General features: G+C 35.2%; 1 protein-coding gene across 2 annotated transcripts; it reads left to right on the top strand.

The window, feature by feature from the left end:
• The first annotated feature begins 342 nt into the window (after positions 1 to 342).
• On the top strand, positions 343 to 21524 carry LOC116776580 (carboxylic ester hydrolase-like). 2 transcript variants are annotated; one of them, XM_032669804.2, is made up of 5 exons: positions 343 to 465; positions 9853 to 9903; positions 17650 to 17797; positions 18274 to 19538; positions 20374 to 21524. In XM_032669804.2, exons 2-5 carry the CDS (start codon positions 9866 to 9868, stop codon positions 21080 to 21082), a joined length of 2160 nt encoding a protein of 719 aa, XP_032525695.2. In that variant the 5' UTR covers positions 343 to 465; positions 9853 to 9865; the 3' UTR covers positions 21083 to 21524. The 2 variants fall into 2 exon arrangements, with proteins under 2 accessions (XP_032525695.2, XP_032525696.2); XM_032669805.2 differs by lacking the exons at positions 343 to 465; positions 9853 to 9903 and adding an exon at positions 16427 to 16541.
• Positions 21525 to 21755: the final 231 nt, after the last annotated feature.

The raw sequence follows: 21755 nt of genomic DNA, 5'->3' as shown, positions 1-21755 counted from the left end.
AATTTTTAAGAAAAATTAAAAGAAGTTAGTTATTTTTACAAAACTGTATTTTTCCTCTTGGTTTATATTTTATCCAATTTAATGGTAAGAAAGCATATATATTTATAAGTATTTGGATAATTAATTAGTTAACTTACATTAATCAAAGTTAATACTTCTGAAAAATTAGGAAAAATGTAATTCTTAATTTATAGTAAAATCTGGCAAATGAATAGTTACAAAATACAATTTTTAATTTCGTCTTGTATATTTATTTTGTGTAACGTAAAATAATAATTACATTTTTACATTTGCAACACTCTTATTAATTTTACCAACATGATGACTGAGCCGGTTACGTCAATACGTCACGTTGGGTGCATTGCGAGTGCTAATGCTCGCTGGGTCACGAGTGCGCTAGGAAATTGTATTTTCAAACCTCAGTGAATTTAACTCTGCGATATCGAGTCATTGAAACCAAAACATGTGAGTATCCTTTAGCATTACTTACAAGTCGTATCTTTCTTTATAATATCGCGTATGTTTTATCTGCATATAAATGTTTTGTGTAAATAAAAAAAAAATAAAAACTTGCTCTGGAGCCGGCGCTGCAAAATCGTGAGATTTTTGCAAACAGGTTTCCTACGGCTTATGTTTTTTAACTTTTTAATTTAATGCATCGCTTTTCGCATTCGTAATATTTGTCTGTTTTAATGCTGACAACGGAAACTAAGGAATGTTTCTGATTCAATAAACGTCGGTGCTCTAAAAAGTTTTTACTAACTTATTGGAATTCAGATATCGTTCGTTGCATATCAATTTCGCCGGTGCGGAGATCAAATCCTTTATTGAGGAAAAAACATTGTTTGAGGGTATTTATAGTTTTTCATAGGGATCTTGAGAAACCAAATTATATATTATAGCTATAAATATATATACGCGTATTTAAAATATATCTATGTATATTAAAAAATATGCCTTGATGGAATGTCAATAAAAATGTCTCATTAAATAGCGTACAAACTTTCACTTAATAGATAATGTGTTATTTGTTCAATATTTGATAATACATATGAATATTTATTTCCTTTGGCGATAAAATTGAAGACTAAGCGGAGTTAACATAGCTTAAATTCTACGTAATCTTAGTGTTAATATTTATGTCAGTATAAACTGACTCGATAATTACGGTTTTTCGTATAAATGTATCCTTAGTACTGGTTCACTATGCAACCGAGAGTTATAAATTGTTTTGGTCAGAATTCTTGTGCTATACTAATCTTTTAGATTTAAAACTTATAGTAAATATAAAGTTTATTTTGTAGTCTTATTAAAATCAGTTTAGTTTCTTATTATCATTAGATATATAATAAAAAATTTACACTCTATACTCATATAAACTTGTTATAAAATATATGACATATAATTTGATTGTAAACCCAGCTAGCATTGAGTGCGGACAAACACGCGGTCGTTTGCTAGTTTTTATAAACAGGTGGCTTTAAAAACAAAAGCAACATGTTTGACCAAATATAGCCTCGGAGTTTATTGGGTTCATATTAAATGTATTAAAACTGCTGCCTCGTTACGAAGGTCTCTGCTACGGATCTTGTGTGTGACACACACATACACACGCGCACACACACATATATAAATATATATATATATATATAATAACCAACATGTCCTTGTAAAATCTACTTGTGATGTAAATACTCGCTAATTAGTGTGTAATAAGTTAATTTTTCCTCATTACTATTAATAATTTAACAAACGGTTAGTTTATATTTTAACCGTTTACCGTAAACTGAACGAGATTGTGTCTTGTACCACATTATACGTTGAGATAGCAATACTGTATTTATATTGGTGGATGGATAGATGATTAGGTGGGTGCATGAATAAATAGGGTAATGGATGGGTAAATAGATGGATATATCGATTTATAAATGATTAGAAAAAATTATCGATGAATGGAAAATCATACGAGTGTTTTAAACACTTGTACATTTTTATATTCAATTAAACTTATATACTTTTATTTATATATAATAAAGACGGCAGACGAATCCGCGGTCCGAGGCTAGTGTATTTTTTGTTACATCGAGATATATTCACGGTGTGTACAGTGAAAGCTGATGCAACGCCTGATTGGATCCCAAACTACAGATGACACGCACTCAGCTACGGAGCTGGATACGAGGGTGTGGGGGAACAACACGCGTACCTTGTCAAATCTTTTGTGCTCCGTAATTTTATTTCAAAATCTTAAGAGATTTTACTTCAATTAGATCTTAATAGATTTTGATAAACAATGGAAAATTTTTATGGATCTCATACAGTATTTCAAATTCCTGGTTCCTGGTTCAAGATACAGCTGATAAGCATCTGATGCCATTACCCGAAGCCAGGTCCTGGCTAGGATTTCACGCGCTTCTGTCACTCTTTTATATTAAAACATACAGACATTTATAGTGTTGGTATTAAGGAGTAATTACTCATATTTACTTTACACTACATACTTACCGTTTTTCAATTTATCATCCAATAACCCACGTTAATACTGTGTGTTAGGATTACTGAGACACTTTTAACTCTCCGTGTGTAGTGACGCTTGTAACTAGCAGTAAGCAAACTGTTCTTTGTTCAGACTTTTGTCAATATAAATGTAAATTTAGGAGGGTAGATACAGGTTATATTTTTTTTTATAAGTAGTAGGTATCTTAAATAAGTAATATCCAGCTAAAACCTTCTTTGTTAAAACATTTTCCATTGAGTTCCTATCTTTTGTGTCATAAAACAGACATAAATAGCCTATCCTACGAAATAAAATGCGAAATTTTGTGTGTATGTATGTTGCTCTGTAACACGAGAACTACTTAACGGAATTTGATAAGAATTTACAGTAATGGAGCTGAGATATTACAATAAGATATAGGATATAAATTAAACCGAAATTCCTTTTATTATCGCAGGATATCAAGCTATAAATGTTTTAATGTAGACGAAGTCATGTCACATACACTATACACGTCGCTGATTCTTTGATGACATATCACAGACGAAATCAGTGGAAAAAACTAGTTTAATAATATATATATATAGTGATGTTTTGTCAGTAAAGACAGACAGTTATAAGTAAGAATAAAGGACTTACGTGTACACGCAAAGTCGCAGGCAACAGCCAGTTTACACACGTCACACACACATATATATATATATATACTTATTGGCCGTCTGTATATACAAAGAATGCAGTAATGTTAATTTATCTCACTTTTAAAGTAATTAAACACACAATGAACGTGGAAACCTTGAGAATAACTTTCTCTTGATAACATATCTGCTGCGAGTCAATGTTCACTGTGCAATGTGATTTATTTAAATAAATAACATTTAACTTTCATACGAAAATATTATATATATATATATATTATTAGAATATTTTTGCCTAACAGAATCATATTAATTTAATGTTTTCTAATAGCTCCGATTATAATGATATATATATATATATATACTTTCCTGTCTGTTATGTATTAATGCCCTAGTATGTACTTACGATCGGCCATTATTAATAGTTTACCTCAACTTTAATAGAATGATAGAAATTTCTTTATGTTTAACGTTCAGTGACACACACTGACGTATTATGTGTGTGTGTGTGTGTGTCTTATAATATAATGTATTTCTTATTCATTTTATTTATAAAAAAATATATATATTTATACTCATTTTTATATAAACATCGCGGCATTCTCTCGAAATGGTCGTACCAAGGAATTTTTTCACTTAATTAATATATATATATATATATATATATATAAGTATCCCAAGGGAAACGTAAATATTAATATTCAAGCCATGTTTTGCGAACACAAGTACACGTTTTTAAATAATACTGACTCACTGTAGGATATCCTTAACGTTGTAATATTAAACGCATTCGCCATTTATATTACAAACTAGTCGCTGCCGACGGCTTTGCTTGGATTTTTTTCGTTGAACATGCTTATCGATGTATATATCGGACAATACATGATCATTATTTGGCTCTGTTAACTTATAAACCTGCTCGTAGTTTTAGATTGTCCAAAATTTTATTCTACCATAATATTTTATGAAGAATATCACACAAATGGGTTTAGCCGTTTCTGAGATTAGCCAACACAAGCGTGCAGACAAACAGACAAATATTCAGACAATCACTGTTCTGGATTTCTACACATAATGCAGTATAGAATTGATTAATAAACGCAAGTACAGCCGCGGGATAAACATAGTTATTAAAAAAAGAAGTGAATAATTTTAATGTCTACACCAAAAGCAGAGCGTTACGATATAAATATAAATATATATATATATGTTCTAATAACTTAATAATTTTATATAAAGGTCATTATTCCTATCGATGTTTCTGTAGACTCGGGTCCCAGTCTGTAGTCTAGACTGGACGGTGCCCTAATAGATATAAAGCATCGCATGTAATGAGATACCTTAAACAAAGTCGGGTAACGCATCTTGTATTGAAACACTTTATTACGTAGAAGCCATGCTAGTACAATCACTTTTATGGATTTGAGAAATCATTCACTTACTGCAAAGGAAATTAAAGTGACGCGCGCTTCATATATGTATATTTTAACACATATTACATTCCAATATATATATATACTGTAATGATGATAGAAAATAAGAAAGATTACAACCAGCCGTCGGGTCGAAGTCATATGACAATAAAAATATATATATATATATATATTTCTACTAATTCTACTGTAGTTGTGTGTCACTGAACTCCTAAACGGCTAGAGCGATTTGCATTTTTTTTGTACTTGAGTGGCGCCTGAGATGGTTTAGATTCACAAACCAGCCCGCAGATGGCGCTGCAGTCTGTATTAAAACGAAAAGCCTGTAACGTAGTATCACTATATGTACTGTTTTAGCACACTATACATTTCCCTCTGACCGCGAGTCTGATGTCCAGGCGGACGGAGTCGCGGGCAGAGGCTAGTATAGTATATAGTTATCAAAGTTTTCGAAATACATTTATGCCCTGGACTAAAAGAAGGCCAACTTAAATGTCCATCACATCCTCTTCATCCATATCTGATAGTCCCAAGTCTTGTCATAACTTACGATATTATACCTTAGTCCGGGCCCTGGATACTGGATGGGATCTTAACGCTGATACTGATAGTTTAGCAGTATTTTAATTACATTATCCTTGATTGAGTGTAAAATTATGCGAGCATGACGATCAGACCAAGGCAATATTCCGTAATATGATATGATCATCAGCGATCAGGCTTATCATTCTATAATGTCTTAATCGAGATGCTGGGAAATTTTAATAACTCCAGGTTAGTGCTGGAACAGGGGCTAAGTCAGGAACGCTAGGATTTTTAGAAATAAGATTAGGGTAGTCCTTACACCTTGGGCTTATGCCCTCATTGTATCAGGACAATATGAAAAATAGGGTTTCTGGTAGAGATCCCTTTTAAGAGATAGGTTATCCTTTGTGCATCACTTTTCTTTTGTAACTAATTTTGTAACTATGTCTACTCTTGGTACATAAATAAATAAACTTTTATTTCTCCCAACAGTACCAAAAACCGCCCAGCGATATATATATATATGTATATATTTATATATACATGTATATATATATATATATAAGTCGCACTATAGTTGTGTATGTATAATGTAATAAAACCTTCCGTATATATAATGTATGTTTGTTTGCAACAGACAATAGATTGTCCCGCCATATATATATGAACAATGAAAGAATGGCATGATGTCACATAGTTTTGACTCGTTTGAAATTTTCATTGACTTTAACTAGTTGCTGGTCGCGGTTTTGTCTGGGGATATAATTTGACTGCCACTGAGAGCATTTTCAATGAGGTATATCAGTTTAATTTGCTTCAGATATTTCAATTAATTTATTTTAGTATAGAATTTTTTGTTCAGTCATATCATATAATTATTATAATGAAGCGTATGAGAGATGACATAAAATCCCGGAGGACATTTGTGCGTTGGAGTCCAGTACAGACATATTTCTGTATTCGCGAGTTTTAAAGCGCGTTGTACTAATAGAGCTCACGGTTCCTGGGTAACCCAACATCCCCAAAGACCATGCCATCAAGGTCAACAAGTGTTACGAGCTCACTAGCGAACTCACTGGGAATAGGTTGGTCGTAAACTTGTACGTGGTAGTAGTGGGAGCGAAAGGCACAACAGTTAAATCTCTTTACTACCTACAAAAAGACTTGGGCCTGTTCAGAACTAACATCGATTTATTCTTAGAACGTTCCTCGAAGGGAGCCCAAGTAGGCTCTTATCAAATTTGATCAGGTAGATAGAGGAACTTGGACGGTGGAAGTGAGCGTTTAACGCGCGTTGTATAGGGATCCCTTAAACCTACACCTGGGTCGCATGTCCCAGGCACTGTAGAAGCTCCTCTCCCTGCATCATGGGCCCCGCACCCGCACGGTGAATCCATGGAATGATGAGAAGTTTCCTCTCCATATATTGATTTATTTTATGGTTTTGTTAAACTAAATATTGTATCAAAATTTTAATTTTCTCTGATACAACTGAAGGTTATACGTGAAAGGAAGGAAACATATTTAAAACTCATATAAAGATACAATTCCACTGCATTTGTGTGTCGCCCCGGATGTTTTAGATTCACATTTCATGCCGCCAGATGTCGCTGCAGTCTGTATTAAGGTTGTTTAATATGAAAAGCCTGCAGCGATCACTATATGTTTTGCTTTAGCACACCTTATACGTTTCTCTCTGAGAATTAGTCTCATCTTCACGCAGACGGAGTGGCGGGCGAAGACTTGTAGTGTAATATGTTTGATTCACAATAATAATCTCCTAAAATCTAGTCACCAGAAAGTCTTGCCGGTAATTTTCCTACCTTCACGTAATTCTATAATAAATTATTTAAAATAAAAAAATTAAAATTGCAATAAATTAGGCTGTTTATTTTATTTTAATGAGACTTGGTAAGCTGTCCGCACAGAAATCTTGCACATACCTCTCAAGTTTATGAGTTACGAGCTCATAAAAATGAGAATATCTTATTATTTATATAATCAAGAGAAATTTAAACTTTCCAGTCAGTTAAATTGATATCGTAAGTTGGTTTGTGATTAAATATTAATTGACTTATCTGGAATACGTTAACTTTTATGTATATAAAGTACTATATTTAAAGGTATCATCATAATACTATAGCTGTCCACTGCTGAGCTGCCTCTTCGCAAATGGAGAAGGTTAGAGCATTAATCACCACGCTTACTCAGAGCGGGTTGGCGATTTCAAACTTATAATTTGAAATTATAAGACCAGGTTTCCTCACGATGTTTTCCTTCGCCGTCCGTCAGTGGTGTCTAAATACTCTTAGAAAGTGCATATGACTCGGAACAGATCACATCGGTACTTGCCAGGTATCGCATCCGCAACCTCCTGCACGAGATGTGGACCTTCAACCTCCAGGCCACCACGACTATATAAAGATATAAGTGTGGTTCAATCTTTTTTATATCTTCGGTTCCAAATAGTTTTAAAGTAAAATATCATATAAAATTATTTCCATTCAATTGATAGAGAGAGCTCAGTTAACCTAACGTTTCCTTAACACCACATGCGGGATTTTTTAAGTTTTATATCAATAAATACTGTAAACGCTGAGTACATAGTTTGACAATACAAAATTTGGTAATGTCACTGCTCTTAATTATTGCACTAAGACTTTATAAACGATATTTCTCTGAACCTATAAAAAAAATATTGTCTGGTATTACGTTGAAATAATACTATCATATGCTTCGGTTTTGTCTGTTTCCAGCAAACTGTAATTATTTACGAACTATCCTATTGTAAACCAAAAATTAAGACAATTTTAACAGCGCGATATTTTCCTAAATTCAACATATTTATGAACGACAAACATAATTTTATATCCTTTATATAACTTGAAAGTTTTCTTTAAAATATACTGAACAGAATTTGATGAAACTTTGCAGTAATCAAAGTCAAAACATCAATAACTAGTAACAAAGATATTGATAGCGAAATTCCATTCAGTTAACTGGTAAGAGTTGTACGCAGCGTGAAGTAACGTGATACAGACAATAGATGTCGCTGACAGTCGCTCATTCAATAATGTTGAGAACGCGTTTGTTTCTCTCTGAATCCAGACAAAGTCACAGTAAAACTCTTGATAATAATGGCTAAATGTTTTTCAACAGAAAAAATCGTATAACACAGTGTATTATCAAATCCCAAACGTCTGATTCATGTGTGTATGATGTCATATAGCTGAGAATTTAAAATAGTCATTGAATAATTTGGACAAATTTTAACGGATCTTTGAAGTTTAGTGTCTTGAGATGTACAGAATTCAATTCTCCGGTTCCCGTCTGTGATGCGGAACATTCTGATTTAATGTTTGCGGAACCCCAATTCGTAATCGCGGGCATTACGTTGTTCACCCCATTAATCACTTATAAGGAAAAGAATATTAAAATAGTTTTAGTTGTTCTCGAGATAATATTGGTGTATCAGTTCCTAACGAAAACTCTTTATCGCTTCCCTATGTAAACCGACTTGAGAATACAATGATTCAATGCGTGACGTCATCGTTTCCGAATTCCACTTGTCATATGGTCGTAGAGACGTGTAATACGTCACCTAAGGACTGCGTGAAGGTTTTTATTGCATACTAGCTGATACCCGCGACTTCGCGTCGTTTTAAACACGTGTTAACTGAGTATATCTATATACAAGAAAACACGCGTCGCTGAACACGTATTGTCTATGGTTATGCGGTTTCAGAGCTTCAATAACTTTATATTACTCGAACTCCTCGCTGTTTGGGTGTATGCGGAGCGAGGAGCGCCTGGCGAGTGTGAGCGGGTGTGTTACGAACGAACATAATAACGACTGTTATCTGTACGGGAGAGTAAAAGCGATGACACCATGGCTGTATATATATATATATAGATACGCCAATAGTAATTTTAAAAAATACCGATATTTGCAATTCATCTCAGCTCACGTTTTTCTGACATGAATCATCAGATCGGCTGAATAGTAATATGTTGTATAAATTAATAAATGAGTCCATATCAGTAGTGGCAAAATGTTCTGTGCTGATCCACGAGCTGATGTCGCGACCAGGGCTTGCGTTATGCGTTATGCGTTACAGACTTATTAGTCCTTGATACGGAATATCACATTTTATTTGTTAAATGACGTTAATATTTATAATAACTTCTAAATGTATTTAATTATGACTATTTAATTTATATCAATTTAAAGGAAATGCTTTACCGATCTTTTTTTATAAAGTGATAGTCTTTTTTTACATAGGGTATTATTTTATTTTGTTTTTGAGTATGGTATGGTTTTTAAACGGGACTCGATCGGTCACTCGCTGTTAGATACCGATCGTGAGGGTAGTACTTGAAAATATATTTTTTTTTAAGTATCAAGATGTTTGCTTGTAATAGACTCATCAGGATATAGCCTACCAAGTGCTGGTCAAAGCGCTATTAGAATAATATACTCCCAAATACGGTTCCTGAGCGTCATCGAAAGGAGTGTATATTACATATGGCTTTTACTTTAACTGTCCTTAAAATAAGATCTGCTTGGGAACAATTTTTTTGGATGTATATTATTTTTTTGTTAACCGTATCATGCGATAGTATTAAGGCATGTTAGTCATATTTAGTTTTGAGAGAACTAATATATGTATGCATGTGTGTGTGTGTGTGTGTTTTTGGCTGTTCTAAATAAACCTGTCTATATACATTCGTAAATTAATTTTTATTTTTAATTTTCCAGTGAGGAGACAAACATGATTACCGTTGTTGAAGAATTCCTCGACGATCTTCGGTGAGTTGATAATTAAGAATAAAATTTCAATAAACATATTATATATATATATGTATATGTAATAAAAGAGATGAGAGGTTCTTGAAGGACAATTAAATTTATCAAAAATTATAATTCCGTGAAACAAAACATAAAAACTGTAATTATTTTAAGACGCTACATTGGATGTTTTAAAAAACACATACTAAACATTTTTTTTTAATAATATTTCTGGCCTAATATATGTGTTAATAGGTAACAATAAAAATGGTAAATTTTCGTATCTGCACAAACTTTTACCTTTACTTTACATTTACCTTTTCAAATCAAACGCAATATGCTTAACATAAGAGACGAAACCTCTCATCATTCCATGGATTCACCGTGCGGGTGCCGGGTCTATCGTTGTAGGGAGAGGAGCTTCAACAGCGCCTGGGACTTGCGACCCAGGTGTAGGTTAAAGGGATCCCTATCTAACGCGCGTTAAACGCTCACCTCCACCGTCCAAGCTCCTCTCTCTACCTAACCAAATTTGAAACGAACCTGCTAGAGCTGCCTTCGACACACGTTCCAAGAATGAACTGATGTTAGTTCTTAACAGACCCAAGTTTTTTAGCGGGTTGTAGAGAGATTTGGCTGTTTTACGTCTCGCTCCTACTTCTACCGCGTATAAATTTAGCTCGTAATATTTGTTGACCTTCATGGCATGGTCTTTGGGGATGTTGGTTTCCCAAGGAACCGTGAGCTCTATTAGTACAACGTGCTTTAAGATTCGCGAATATAAAAATATGTCTGGTCTGGTCGACGACGCACAAATATCCTCTGGGATCTTATATTGCTTCTCATACGTATCCATCATTATAGTCCAATCCAAAGCCGCTTGGATGATGAAGCAAGCCTTGACGTTTGATTTTGTAGCCCTAGTGCCTTTTCTCACAAAACCTATTGATCGCTGGTTTGTGATTATTTTTTTGCGCTCCGACTACCAAAAGACTAACCGCTTCGCGTATGATTTCTAAAACCCTATCGTGACGACACGACTATTGACCTCTATCCAGGAGTACCCTACATCCCACCAGCAAATGCTTAGCAGTTCCAACTGCCTCCCCGCATATGTAGCAAGTTTTTTCGGTACCTTTACCCCATCTTAATAAATTACTCTGGGAGAGTCATCTGGAACGCATTGAGATAAAATGTTAGCAGTGCTCGCGACCAATCATGAATTAAAGTGCGCCATTTTTGTGCTAATGGGATGCAAAAAATCTTGATATTGAATGTTACAATCATTCTAGTGGCAGCTATCTATGGGAGGAAAGATATGAAACGTAGTTAAATTACTCTGAATTAAATTATTCAGTTAAAAACTTAACTTTATTTTGAGGTGATTAACTATGAATGGTGTTTGGCCTTCCACTACTGTAATATAATATTCTTTGTAATTGAAAATTATTCTCTATTTTTTTTAGTTCGGTTAGCTATAGTTATAGAAGTTGTTAAGTATTATTATTGTTATATAGTGACTGATTGTGAAACTGAACCGTCCGACACGTTTGTTTTAACAGACAAGAAAAAATATTAATCACCGTACGATGACATTAGCACTAGCTATTATAGTAATTACGATTGTTTAATGCTGTAGCAAAATCTCGCTGACTGAGTTGCTAGTCTAGGTGTTATTGTTGGCAAGTCAATATACTTAAAGTAAATATATAGTTTTACTATTAATGTGATCAGTATGGGATGCTGTGGGATTAGATAATTACGTTATAACTTAAGATAGAAGAAGGTTCTTAAGAAGTGACCGAAATGTTCTTAAGAAGTGACCGAAGTGGCGTTGCGAGAACTGTGTTTCGCAGTTTGTTATATTTTACAAGTTTTGTTCTTGATGGCATCTCATTTCTTTTTGTTGATGGACCTATCTTTCTTTTCCACCACTCCACTTCTCGAATACCGTCAAGGAATTTACTGACAACCCACTTTCTGACCAATAATACGAGCTACATATGTTTATAGCGTTTCTAGAAAACTGGCTTCGCTGAATAATTTAGTGTCTCTACTATTTATACAATAAACACTTATTGTATTTAAAATTTTTAGCTTATATATGTACCAGGCGTGCCTTAGTTTTGGTGATCGGTCAGAGAATGAAAAAAAAAAACGAAATTAAGGACACTCGCTCGCTGTGATTCAGAAACTGCTCGTTCAAATTGAATTAAATTTGAATTATACCGTGTTTATGCAATACTTGCTTTGTAACTAGAAATGGAGAATTCTAGTTTAATTCACAATGAAGTTACAGGGGATCTAAATGTCTCAAACTGCTTCGAGAGAAATGTGGTACCGCTGAGCTGATGGTTTTTTGCTCGACTTGGTAAAGACACTGCCGTGACCCCAGATGGCACTTCTATTCTATGATTGAATTTTTTTCTTAGAGCGTTTGCTTTTTAAATATTACTTATTACACGAAGAGTTTTAATCGCCACAATGTAGGTACTATAATATTTTCCCCGGAATTCGCTTGAAAAATATTGGTATCCAAAAAAAAAATAACAACATTTTTCCGTTGTCTACACCAATATTAATCAATGTTGACTCGAACGTTAACTTAATTTCGAGACATCTTAGCCGTTCAACTATCGGCTTAGAAATCTAAGCCTATTTGTTAATGCGCACGTTACTACACAATTAACAATGTGGCTAGGCTTAGCACTTTGCTTATATGTATCACTTATTATATCTATTAATACTAATAAATTCTGTTAACTAAATATTTTATTAAATACCTAATTTCTTAAACGACTTACTCGAAAAGCGACTCATTAATGATATTAATAGAAATTTTACCTTTAAAATTTCAAATTGCTCTGTAAGTACATATACTCTTACTATGTGTTTGCATTTTCACGCTTAACTCACAGTATACAGTTTACCATTCATAAAACTTCGCAAAAAATAAGTATCTATATAAATATTTAAAAAAATTAAAACTCAAAAGTTGCCGTGTTTATTTTTCTTGCCAAGTCCTGATAAGGGCACAGATGATAAATATTTAGGTTATATAAATTTTGCACTTAGTATCTTCGTTGATATTTTCTCTGCTCAAGATACATGGACCTTAATAAAACTCTTTTATTCTAAACAGCAGTATTCCTTAAATCTATTTTATTTTCGGACACGTATAACTAAGAAATTAAAGACAGTGTGTATTACGCGTGACCTATCAAATAGGAAGCTAAGCATTTTCATCTGACCTATGACCTATCTTACTATGAGGATGTACCATTAAGGGTCATGTAAAGACTAAACCCCCTTCAACCCTATTTTTCCTCTCGTTTTTAGCTTTACGTCCTATATGGACTGCTGGAGTGCTATTTGAGTCTGAAATTATTTTTATTCAACTGAACTGTCCGGTAAAAGAAAGGGGATAGGGAGGGAGTGTAGTGGAGAATTAGGAAGGAAAAATACACTCATATAAAAAGTACCGACTGCATTTTTGGACCTATTCAACTACAGTCCTAAGGCATTCTCTGTCACGGCTTAAGTCGAGATATTAGACAGAACATTAGATTTGGAGGGATTGCAAGCATTTTGCTCGCGCTACTTTATTTTACTTTGAAAGAAAAGCCTGTCCTATACAATCAGTTGTAAATAAACTTAAAACATTAAAATAACAAAATATTAAAATCAACAGGGGCGTCTCACGATCAAATAAAAACGATCATCTATAGTACCAACCTTACGATATTGAGTGACCACCTGCCGTTCTTTTTGATAAAAAATCAAGAGTTCTAGGCAGCTCTATGAAATCGATAGCCGAATGCTGTAATTCTCAAATGCTTAGCTATTACCAGAACAGTTCTTACTTAAAAGGGACAATATCTTGCCAAGATCGCTTTCGCTAAAACACAGATAACAGTACAGGGCTGGTTTCATATGTTTAAGAAACAGAAAGTATATTATGATCTGGTCAAATATCAAAAACTTATTTTAAAAGATTTAATGTAATTCTTCATTTTGTTTACCTCGAACATTCCACGACATTCTTCTTCCTATCAGATAGAGAGAGGAGCTTGGACGGTGGATGTGATCGCCTAACGCGCGTTGGTTAGGAGTCCTTAAACCTACACCTGGGTCGCAAGTCCCAAGCACTGTTGAAGCTCCTCTCCCTGCATCATGGACTCGGCGTCCGCACGGTGAATCCATGGACCGATCCTCAGTCACTTATTTCCGTAGTTTGATTGGGAATAGGTCGAATAAATTTCAAAGAACTGGTCCTTACTGTAGTCACCAGGATATCTCAATTAGTTATATAAATCACAGGTTGTCCACATATTCTATATTATTCTTATATCTGATCAGTTCCCATGGTAAACGGTCCCATATTAATAGTGGATCCAGGACGCTGAGACCTCCAAAAAGATTTTGACGAGAGGAGATGTCCATTGTGGTTCAGCAGTTTCGTTATGACCATCGCAACCCGCAGCAGACCGATGTCGTTATTTTTGTTATAGAAAGACTTGTTATACTTAAACGTATATAGAATTCTAAATCCATACCTTTGTCGTAATTTCATGTTTTTCCTTCATGGTTGTCTGATGGGTTCAAGGGTTAAGGATGCCTTTACTCCATCAACAAGCTTGAAGAGTTATGGACTATGTAACAATATGGTGTTAAACCACTTATTAGACCATGACCAGAAATAAAATTGATCGTTTCATTTTTTTTATTTTATGAGCAAGTCCGCTGAAAAAGCTTGTATATATTTTATTGCCATTAGACCGCAAAACAACGAGATTTATTACACAAACGAACATAACATATTGAACTCTATGGGACACACATACAGATGATTATTAGGCGATGTAATATTTGTTGTTCGTATTACTTACTATTAATTCACACCATCCAACATGACCGATATCCTATATCGTCCAGTGTTGCTGTAATTTACAAACTAAATACTATAGCTACGTAGTGAAAATTACTTAATTTTTCCACTATTACGGTCGGTGTTGCCATATGCGTTATAAAACATGAAAATCATTAATCTTTTTCTACCATTTTGGTAGTTTAGTGTTATAAATTAATATTTTTTGGATTTAAAAGATAATAATAAATAAAAATTTTATATTGCTGATGAAATAGTTGCGATTTATCAAGAAAGTACGGTTTATTTGACTTAATATACATCGTTTTATTTTATAGGATAACTAATTATACCGTATGGGAATAGGAATGTTGGTATTTTAGGACATCTCTAGCAAGTACTATCCTCTCACCGAATCTCGTACCTAAGTAGCCGTTGCAGGCGTATGCTGGAGTTGAGAGGTGTTGAAGCTCTAACACCCCTTAACTACTAGTAGAGACTAGAGTAGTAGAGACTTACTACGAGATGATTCATATGACAGTTTTTCATAATTGCTAGCAAAGAATGTCTCCACCAGCATACATTGAATTGAACAGCCAAACTATGATTACTTGGTGACATCCTAAATTAGGCAGGCCTAACATCAGCTTCTGGTGGTTGAAGTTTGACCAGTAACTTACCAAGCCGTTAATTGTGGTAGAAAAGAAGACGAACAGATCTACTACCGAAAATACTTGCTATATCTGTGGGAAGGCAATTGAAACTGCTAGGCATTTGTTAGTGGGGATGTAGAGTGCTCCTGGATAGCGGTCAATACTCGCGTCGTCGCGCTAGGGTTCTGGAAATCATACGTGAAGCGGTTAGTCTTTCGGTAGCCAGAGCGCAAAGGGAAATAACCACAAACGAGCGATCAGTAGGTTTTGTGAGAGAGGGCACTAGGGCTATAAAATCAAATGTCAAACCTTACTCCATCCTTAAAGCGGCTACGGATTGGACTATAATGATGGATACGTATGAGAAGCAATACAAAATCCTCGAAGATATTTGTGCGTCGGCCTCCAGACCGGACATATTTATGTATTCGCGAATTTTAAAGCGCGTTGTGATGATAGAGCTTACGGTTCCTTGGGAAACCAACATCCCCAAAGACCATACCATCAAGGTCAACAAATATTACGAGCTCACAAACGAATACACTCGAAATAGGTTCGTCGTGGATTTATATGCGGTAGTAGTAGGAACGAGAGGTGTAACGGCTAAATCGCTCTACAACTTACTAAAAGACTTGGACCTGTCCAGAATTCACATCAATTAATTCTTGGAAAGTACTTCGAACGTACGTACAGTCCTAGTGGGTTATTATCAAATTTGGTTAGGTAGGGAGAGGAGCTTGGATAGTGGAGGGGAGCGTTTAACGCGCGTTAGATAGGGCCCACTTAAACCTAGACCTGGGTTGCAAGTCCCAGGCACTGTTGAGGCTCCTCTCCTGCGTCATGGACCCGGCACCCGCACGGTGAATCCATTGAATGCTAAGGGGTTTCGTCTCTCTTCATGTCATATATACCTATTTTGTATAAGTAAAGAATCTGTATATATATATATATATGTATATGTATGTATGTATGTATAAACCAAATCAGATTTCATATATTTATGTAAGATATCATATAATCTTATCAATGTGCTCGTGATTCGAGTCAGTGTAACGAATGTTTTAGCTGTGCGTGTGTGTCTTTTATTTGTCACCTCCTAAATTGTTACTCTGCTATTTAAGTGTATTACATCTTAAGCTGTAAGTTTTATTACCTTTATTTTTAACTGTTAATTTTGAACCAAATTTATCACTAATTTTTATTTATAAAATCATTATTTTTTTTTTATTTCCATTTAAATTGCAAATAAAAATTCGCAATGTTGTATTTTTTTTTTTTGTATAATCTTTTTACATTTTTTAATAATTTTTTTTACGTGAATTCCTTTAAATTCAGCATAACAGATAAGTTATCAATCCGATTAACGTCTAAGGTACTAGTTTAGTCAATTATTGTAAAAAAATGTTATCGTACATTTATCTGACGCCTTTATCTATGTTATTCTATTTCTCTCTGAATTCCATGGATTCCCACGAAATTACCGAAAAAAAAAATATAAACAACAAAATCACCGAACCGACTTCATAGAAGAGAATGAATTAGATTATTTTTTTATTAATTTTTAAATATTCGTATCGTGTTCATGTAATGTGTAACTTATTGTTTTGTTATTTCTCTTGTGTTTCTTTAAAATTTTCAATAAATCATGTTGTAATATTGTTCTCACGTCAGCTACTTAAGTGGTTAGTTTGAACAAACATATAAAGAGACAAAACTTTCTAAAAACACACATATACATATATATTCGATTTCATACAGATATATTCAAAGGTGTTCAAACCCGTAAATAGTCATATATATATATATATACAATGTTATATTATGTATATATATATATATACATTTTAGTTGACTTATTTGTGACTTTCGATATCTCTATTCAAGGAAGAAGAAAGATCCATGGCAGTAATTATTTTTTGGCAGATCTATTTACAATATATATATTTATACAGTGGTAGGAAATGAAACAAAACTGATTAACAGATGTCACAGCAACACAAGATCAATTATCACCGATCAAATGAACTAATAACATCCGTATCCGCGGATCTTGAAAGCAAACAATGTCCCTATCCACGGATACAAATTTCAAGTTATTCGGTGTACCTAATATCGTAAATAATTAATATATAAAAATTCAATGAACACGAAAATTTAACCAAAGTCTAGTTTTACAATAAAGCTATATGAGACGAGACTCTTCTATACTATATCTTAATAGTACGTTTGTTCTTAATGTCTACGCAGTGGAGGCAGGATGAATGACTCGCCTATAGTGAGGGTGGCGCAGGGGCAGCTTCAGGGACGACTGGCTAGCTCACCCACCGGAAGAGCCTTTTATAGTTTCCAAGGTATACCATACGCGAAGCCACCCATCGGTTCTTTGAGATTCAAGGTAAGTGTACCACAAACACATGGATCTATAATTTGTATCTATAGATTAGATCGTGACATAACACCCCATAACAAAACTATTCCAAATATATAACTATTCCACACTAATTATTAATTATATACTATTCCATAAACTATTCCAAAAACTGTTAACTCCGAATCTAGTGTAACATACAAACTTACACCTGTGATAAACTAACTCAATGAAAATACAACTTAATACATACAGCTGTTAGTAACAAACGGACATACATTTGGCACATGACGTTACTAATTCAAGTTATCAGTTATATGTCATGTCGCATTGCCCGAGATGCTGTTATCACACAAATGCTACATCTCAGATTATGATAACGCTATCAGAACAGCGTTTTTTAGCCTTATTTGAGCTCGTTACGAACGTTACGTTACATAAGCGTAATAAAATCATCACACACAACCGGAGCCGTTTAAAAATGCATCAAAAATTCTTTCCAGGCGCCCCAACCTCCGGAGTCATGGGAGGGAATCCGGGATGCTACTTCAGAAGGCAACGTCTGCGCTCAGATGGACCTGTATAGTCAAAACCAGTATACAGGAGATGAGAACTGCTTGTTCCTTAACGTGTACACTCCCAGCATTGACGGGGAGTTACTCCCAGTCATGATCTATATACACGGTGGCTACTTCGCTTACGGTTCGGGAAATTCAAATCAGCACGGCGCGGATTATCTGGTCGAGAAAGACGTTGTGGTCGTCACAATCAATTATAGATGTGGGGCGTTGGGTTTCCTAAGCTTGAACACTCCAGAGGTGCCGGGAAATGCCGGCTTGAAAGATATGGTCCAAGCTATTAGATGGATCAAAGAAAACATCAAAAGTTTTGGCGGGAACGCTGAAAATTTAACAGTTTTCGGCAACAGCGCTGGCGGTGCGAGCACAACTTTACTCACAGCCAGCCCGCTGTCGAAAAACCTCTTCGGCAAAGCAATCTCCCAATCAGGAACAGCGTTGAATTTCTGGGTGTTCCAGAAGAATGCTCTAGAAAACGCCAAAAGTTTAGCAAAGGAATTGGGCTGTGAGTCGTCTAACACGGACGAAATCCTGGAATTCCTCTCAACGACTCCAGTAAGAGACGTCGTGGAGGCGGCTAACGCTATCAACTCAGTAGAAATCCTCTTGAAAACTCGTAACAACAAGTTTGGTCCCGTCATTGAGAAAGAGTTCCCTGGTGTCGAGGCTTTCCTCACAGAAGCATTCTTCGACCTACTGATATCTGGTCGCGTCGCAGACATTCCAATCATGATAGGCACAACTTCTCTTGAAATCACCATAGACGCGGATGTCACCGATCTACAAGTCTTCATCCCAGATATTTTGCATATTGAGAGGAATTCGCCCGAATCTTTGGCCATTGCGGACCAGATCCAACGGCTATACTTCAAGGGAACCCCGACTCCAGAGGAGATAAGCCAGCTGCTATCCGACGTTACCTTCAACGTGGACGTGTACAGGTACATTCAGTACTTGGTGAACGTCACCAACAGGCCGATATACCACTATAAGTTCGATTATATCGGTGACCTGAACGTGGCGCACAAGTTGTTGAAAAGTATCGGACTCAAGGACAATGCTTGCCAACATTTGGACGAATTGGGTTATCTGTTCAGGAACGATCTCCACAAGGACATCGTAGAAAACCCTCAAGATATTAAAATGAGGGAACGTCTTGTAAGATTGTGGACTAACTTTGCTAAATATGGGTGAGTTGTGTCAATAGTAAATCAAATTGTGTCCGTCGAAATATTTAAGAAAATTCGCTACTCTTGTCTTCCATTTTCTTATAGCACTGAATTTTGTGGTAAAAGACGCGTTTATTGTAGAGCAATTAGGAAACCAAATCGAAAAAAAAATGTAAGGATTGACTATCCATTTACAATAACTAGTAGACGGAAAATATTCAGTCATTTATAACTGTCCAAAAACGTGGTTACGATTCGTTTAACCTCGCACCAAACATTTGAGGTTCAATAACTTTAAGATCAAATTTCAACTCTCGTTTTGTCCGGAATCAAAGAGACCTACAAAAATATAATGCACACATACACGTGTTAAAATAAGCCAAAACAAACATATCGCGTATTATTAAAATTAATCTTAGAATAAGCACAATTCCTGCTACGCTATAACAGTATGGAGAAAGTTAGAAAGAACTTTGTTTATCAAATTTATTGAAGTACCCTCGTTTTATCTTTCACCCTTCATAAACTTCAAGTAACCAGGTGCTATACTTTATATGGAAGATAAGGCTTAAACGAAACTAATATTTGTCGGATAAACTACGCGTGATTCATTTTTGTAACCAACCACATACTCCCGACGTTTCGGTTACTTCTCAGCAACCGTGATCACGGGCAGGCGAGACGTTAGTGAGAGCAAAACGTCGGGAGTATGTATCCGACAAAATATTAGTTTCATTTAAATGGAAACAACTAGTGAAAATCTTAGATCTCATTAAGATAACGCTTCTTAGAGATAATATGAACTTTAGGCACAAATACCACTTCAATCCAATAAACCTATGCCCTTTTTTTCTAGAAACCCCACTCCGGATAAGAACCACTACCTGACGGTCACGTGGTTGCCAGTGACCAAAGACAAACTTAATTACATACACCTCAGCAACGAACTATCAATAAACTCGGATCCTGACAAGGAAAAAATGGAATTTTGGGACAATTTGTACGTAAAATATTTCAAAATATGGGACCAACCGTCGGTTAACCAAGAGCCAACTATAGATACCACCCCGGTTATAGTACAAGAGACCATAGTCACGACCGTGACTACAGTTGTGGATAGTTATGAAGAAGAAAAGGTCGAAGGTCACGTGTCGGTTGATGTACAGGACACAGCAGGTGTTCCAGAACAAGACGTACTCGTCATAGAGAACCTGGAGATAAAAGACTCGGTCCAAGACGACGAGGCGGTTAACGAAAATCAGAACGGCAGCGTAGATGTACAGCAAGAAGTAGAAATAGAAGAGAGACAAGAAGACATACAGAAGAATGGCATCAATATAGTTGAGATACAGGAGAAATTCCAAAATCAGAACGGCGATTACAAATTTAACGGAAACGTCGAAAGGAAACCGCGGCCGTCCAACGAGATCAAGATGGTCCAGAACAGCAACATCAACCCTAAAGACGTGATCAGGGCCAACGACCCGCCCGAGGACGACCTCCCCAAAAACATCGGCGTCAACAAGTTCGTCAACTTCTTCGAGTCCCTCGGCGGCAAGAAGTAGGCGGACCCCACTCCACGGGTCCGAGGCATTTATCTAATAGAAACTTAAGATATTCTGTGTAAATACGTGGTACTGTGATTCCAAGTGCCTTCGCTCCCGTTCATGTTAGCAGTCGTAGTCCACACAGAGGTCGGAATATTGCAGAATGTGTTAAATTCTCGTCATAAAAATTATCTAGCGGGCCTAGGTGCATCAGCTATATACGTATATATTAACTATAGTACGCGTAATGAAAATTGGGAAAAAAAAAGTCATTTTTATTATACATATATATATATATATATATACATTAGTTTTTAAGAACATTATTTATTTAATACACACTAAACATTCAATTCTTAATCAAACTTTCATTGTAGATAACAAGTGCCAATTTGATTTTAATTATTGCATATTAAAATAGCATTTTTTTTATATATATATAATAAATAATTGAAATTAATTTAGTTTTATTTTTAAATATTATGTTGCGTAGAACAGATCGCTGGGTCACGACGACCCGAGATGTGTGAGCTACGTACAGGTGTATGGAGCCATTTAGGTAGCAAGAAAACGAAGAAAAAAGTATAATTACCTTGTTTGATGTCATCATGAGGTTTTATGAGCTGTTTCGATTAATATTCTTACCAGTTTATTTCTCTCTGATCTCATCCAACAAAAAAATATGCAGGTA

This window comes from Danaus plexippus, chromosome 30, assembly GCF_018135715.1.
Source record: "Danaus plexippus chromosome 30, MEX_DaPlex, whole genome shotgun sequence".
NCBI lineage: Eukaryota > Metazoa > Arthropoda > Insecta > Lepidoptera > Nymphalidae > Danaus > Danaus plexippus.
Note: the sequence above shows the minus strand (reverse complement) of the source record. Positions and strands in the feature narration are given on the sequence as shown.

Bases quoted from the DNA above. Each gene is read 5' to 3' on its own strand.
- LOC116776580 (XM_032669804.2), top strand. From the start codon at position 9,866: ATGATTACCGTTGTTGAAGAATTCCTCGACGATCTTCG. The intron at 9,904-17,649 runs GTGAGTTGATAA...ATGTCTACGCAG, and splicing joins GAATTCCTCGACGATCTTCG to TGGAGGCAGGATGAATGACT. The intron at 19,539-20,373 runs GTGAGTTGTGTC...CTTTTTTTCTAG, and splicing joins ACTAACTTTGCTAAATATGG to AAACCCCACTCCGGATAAGA.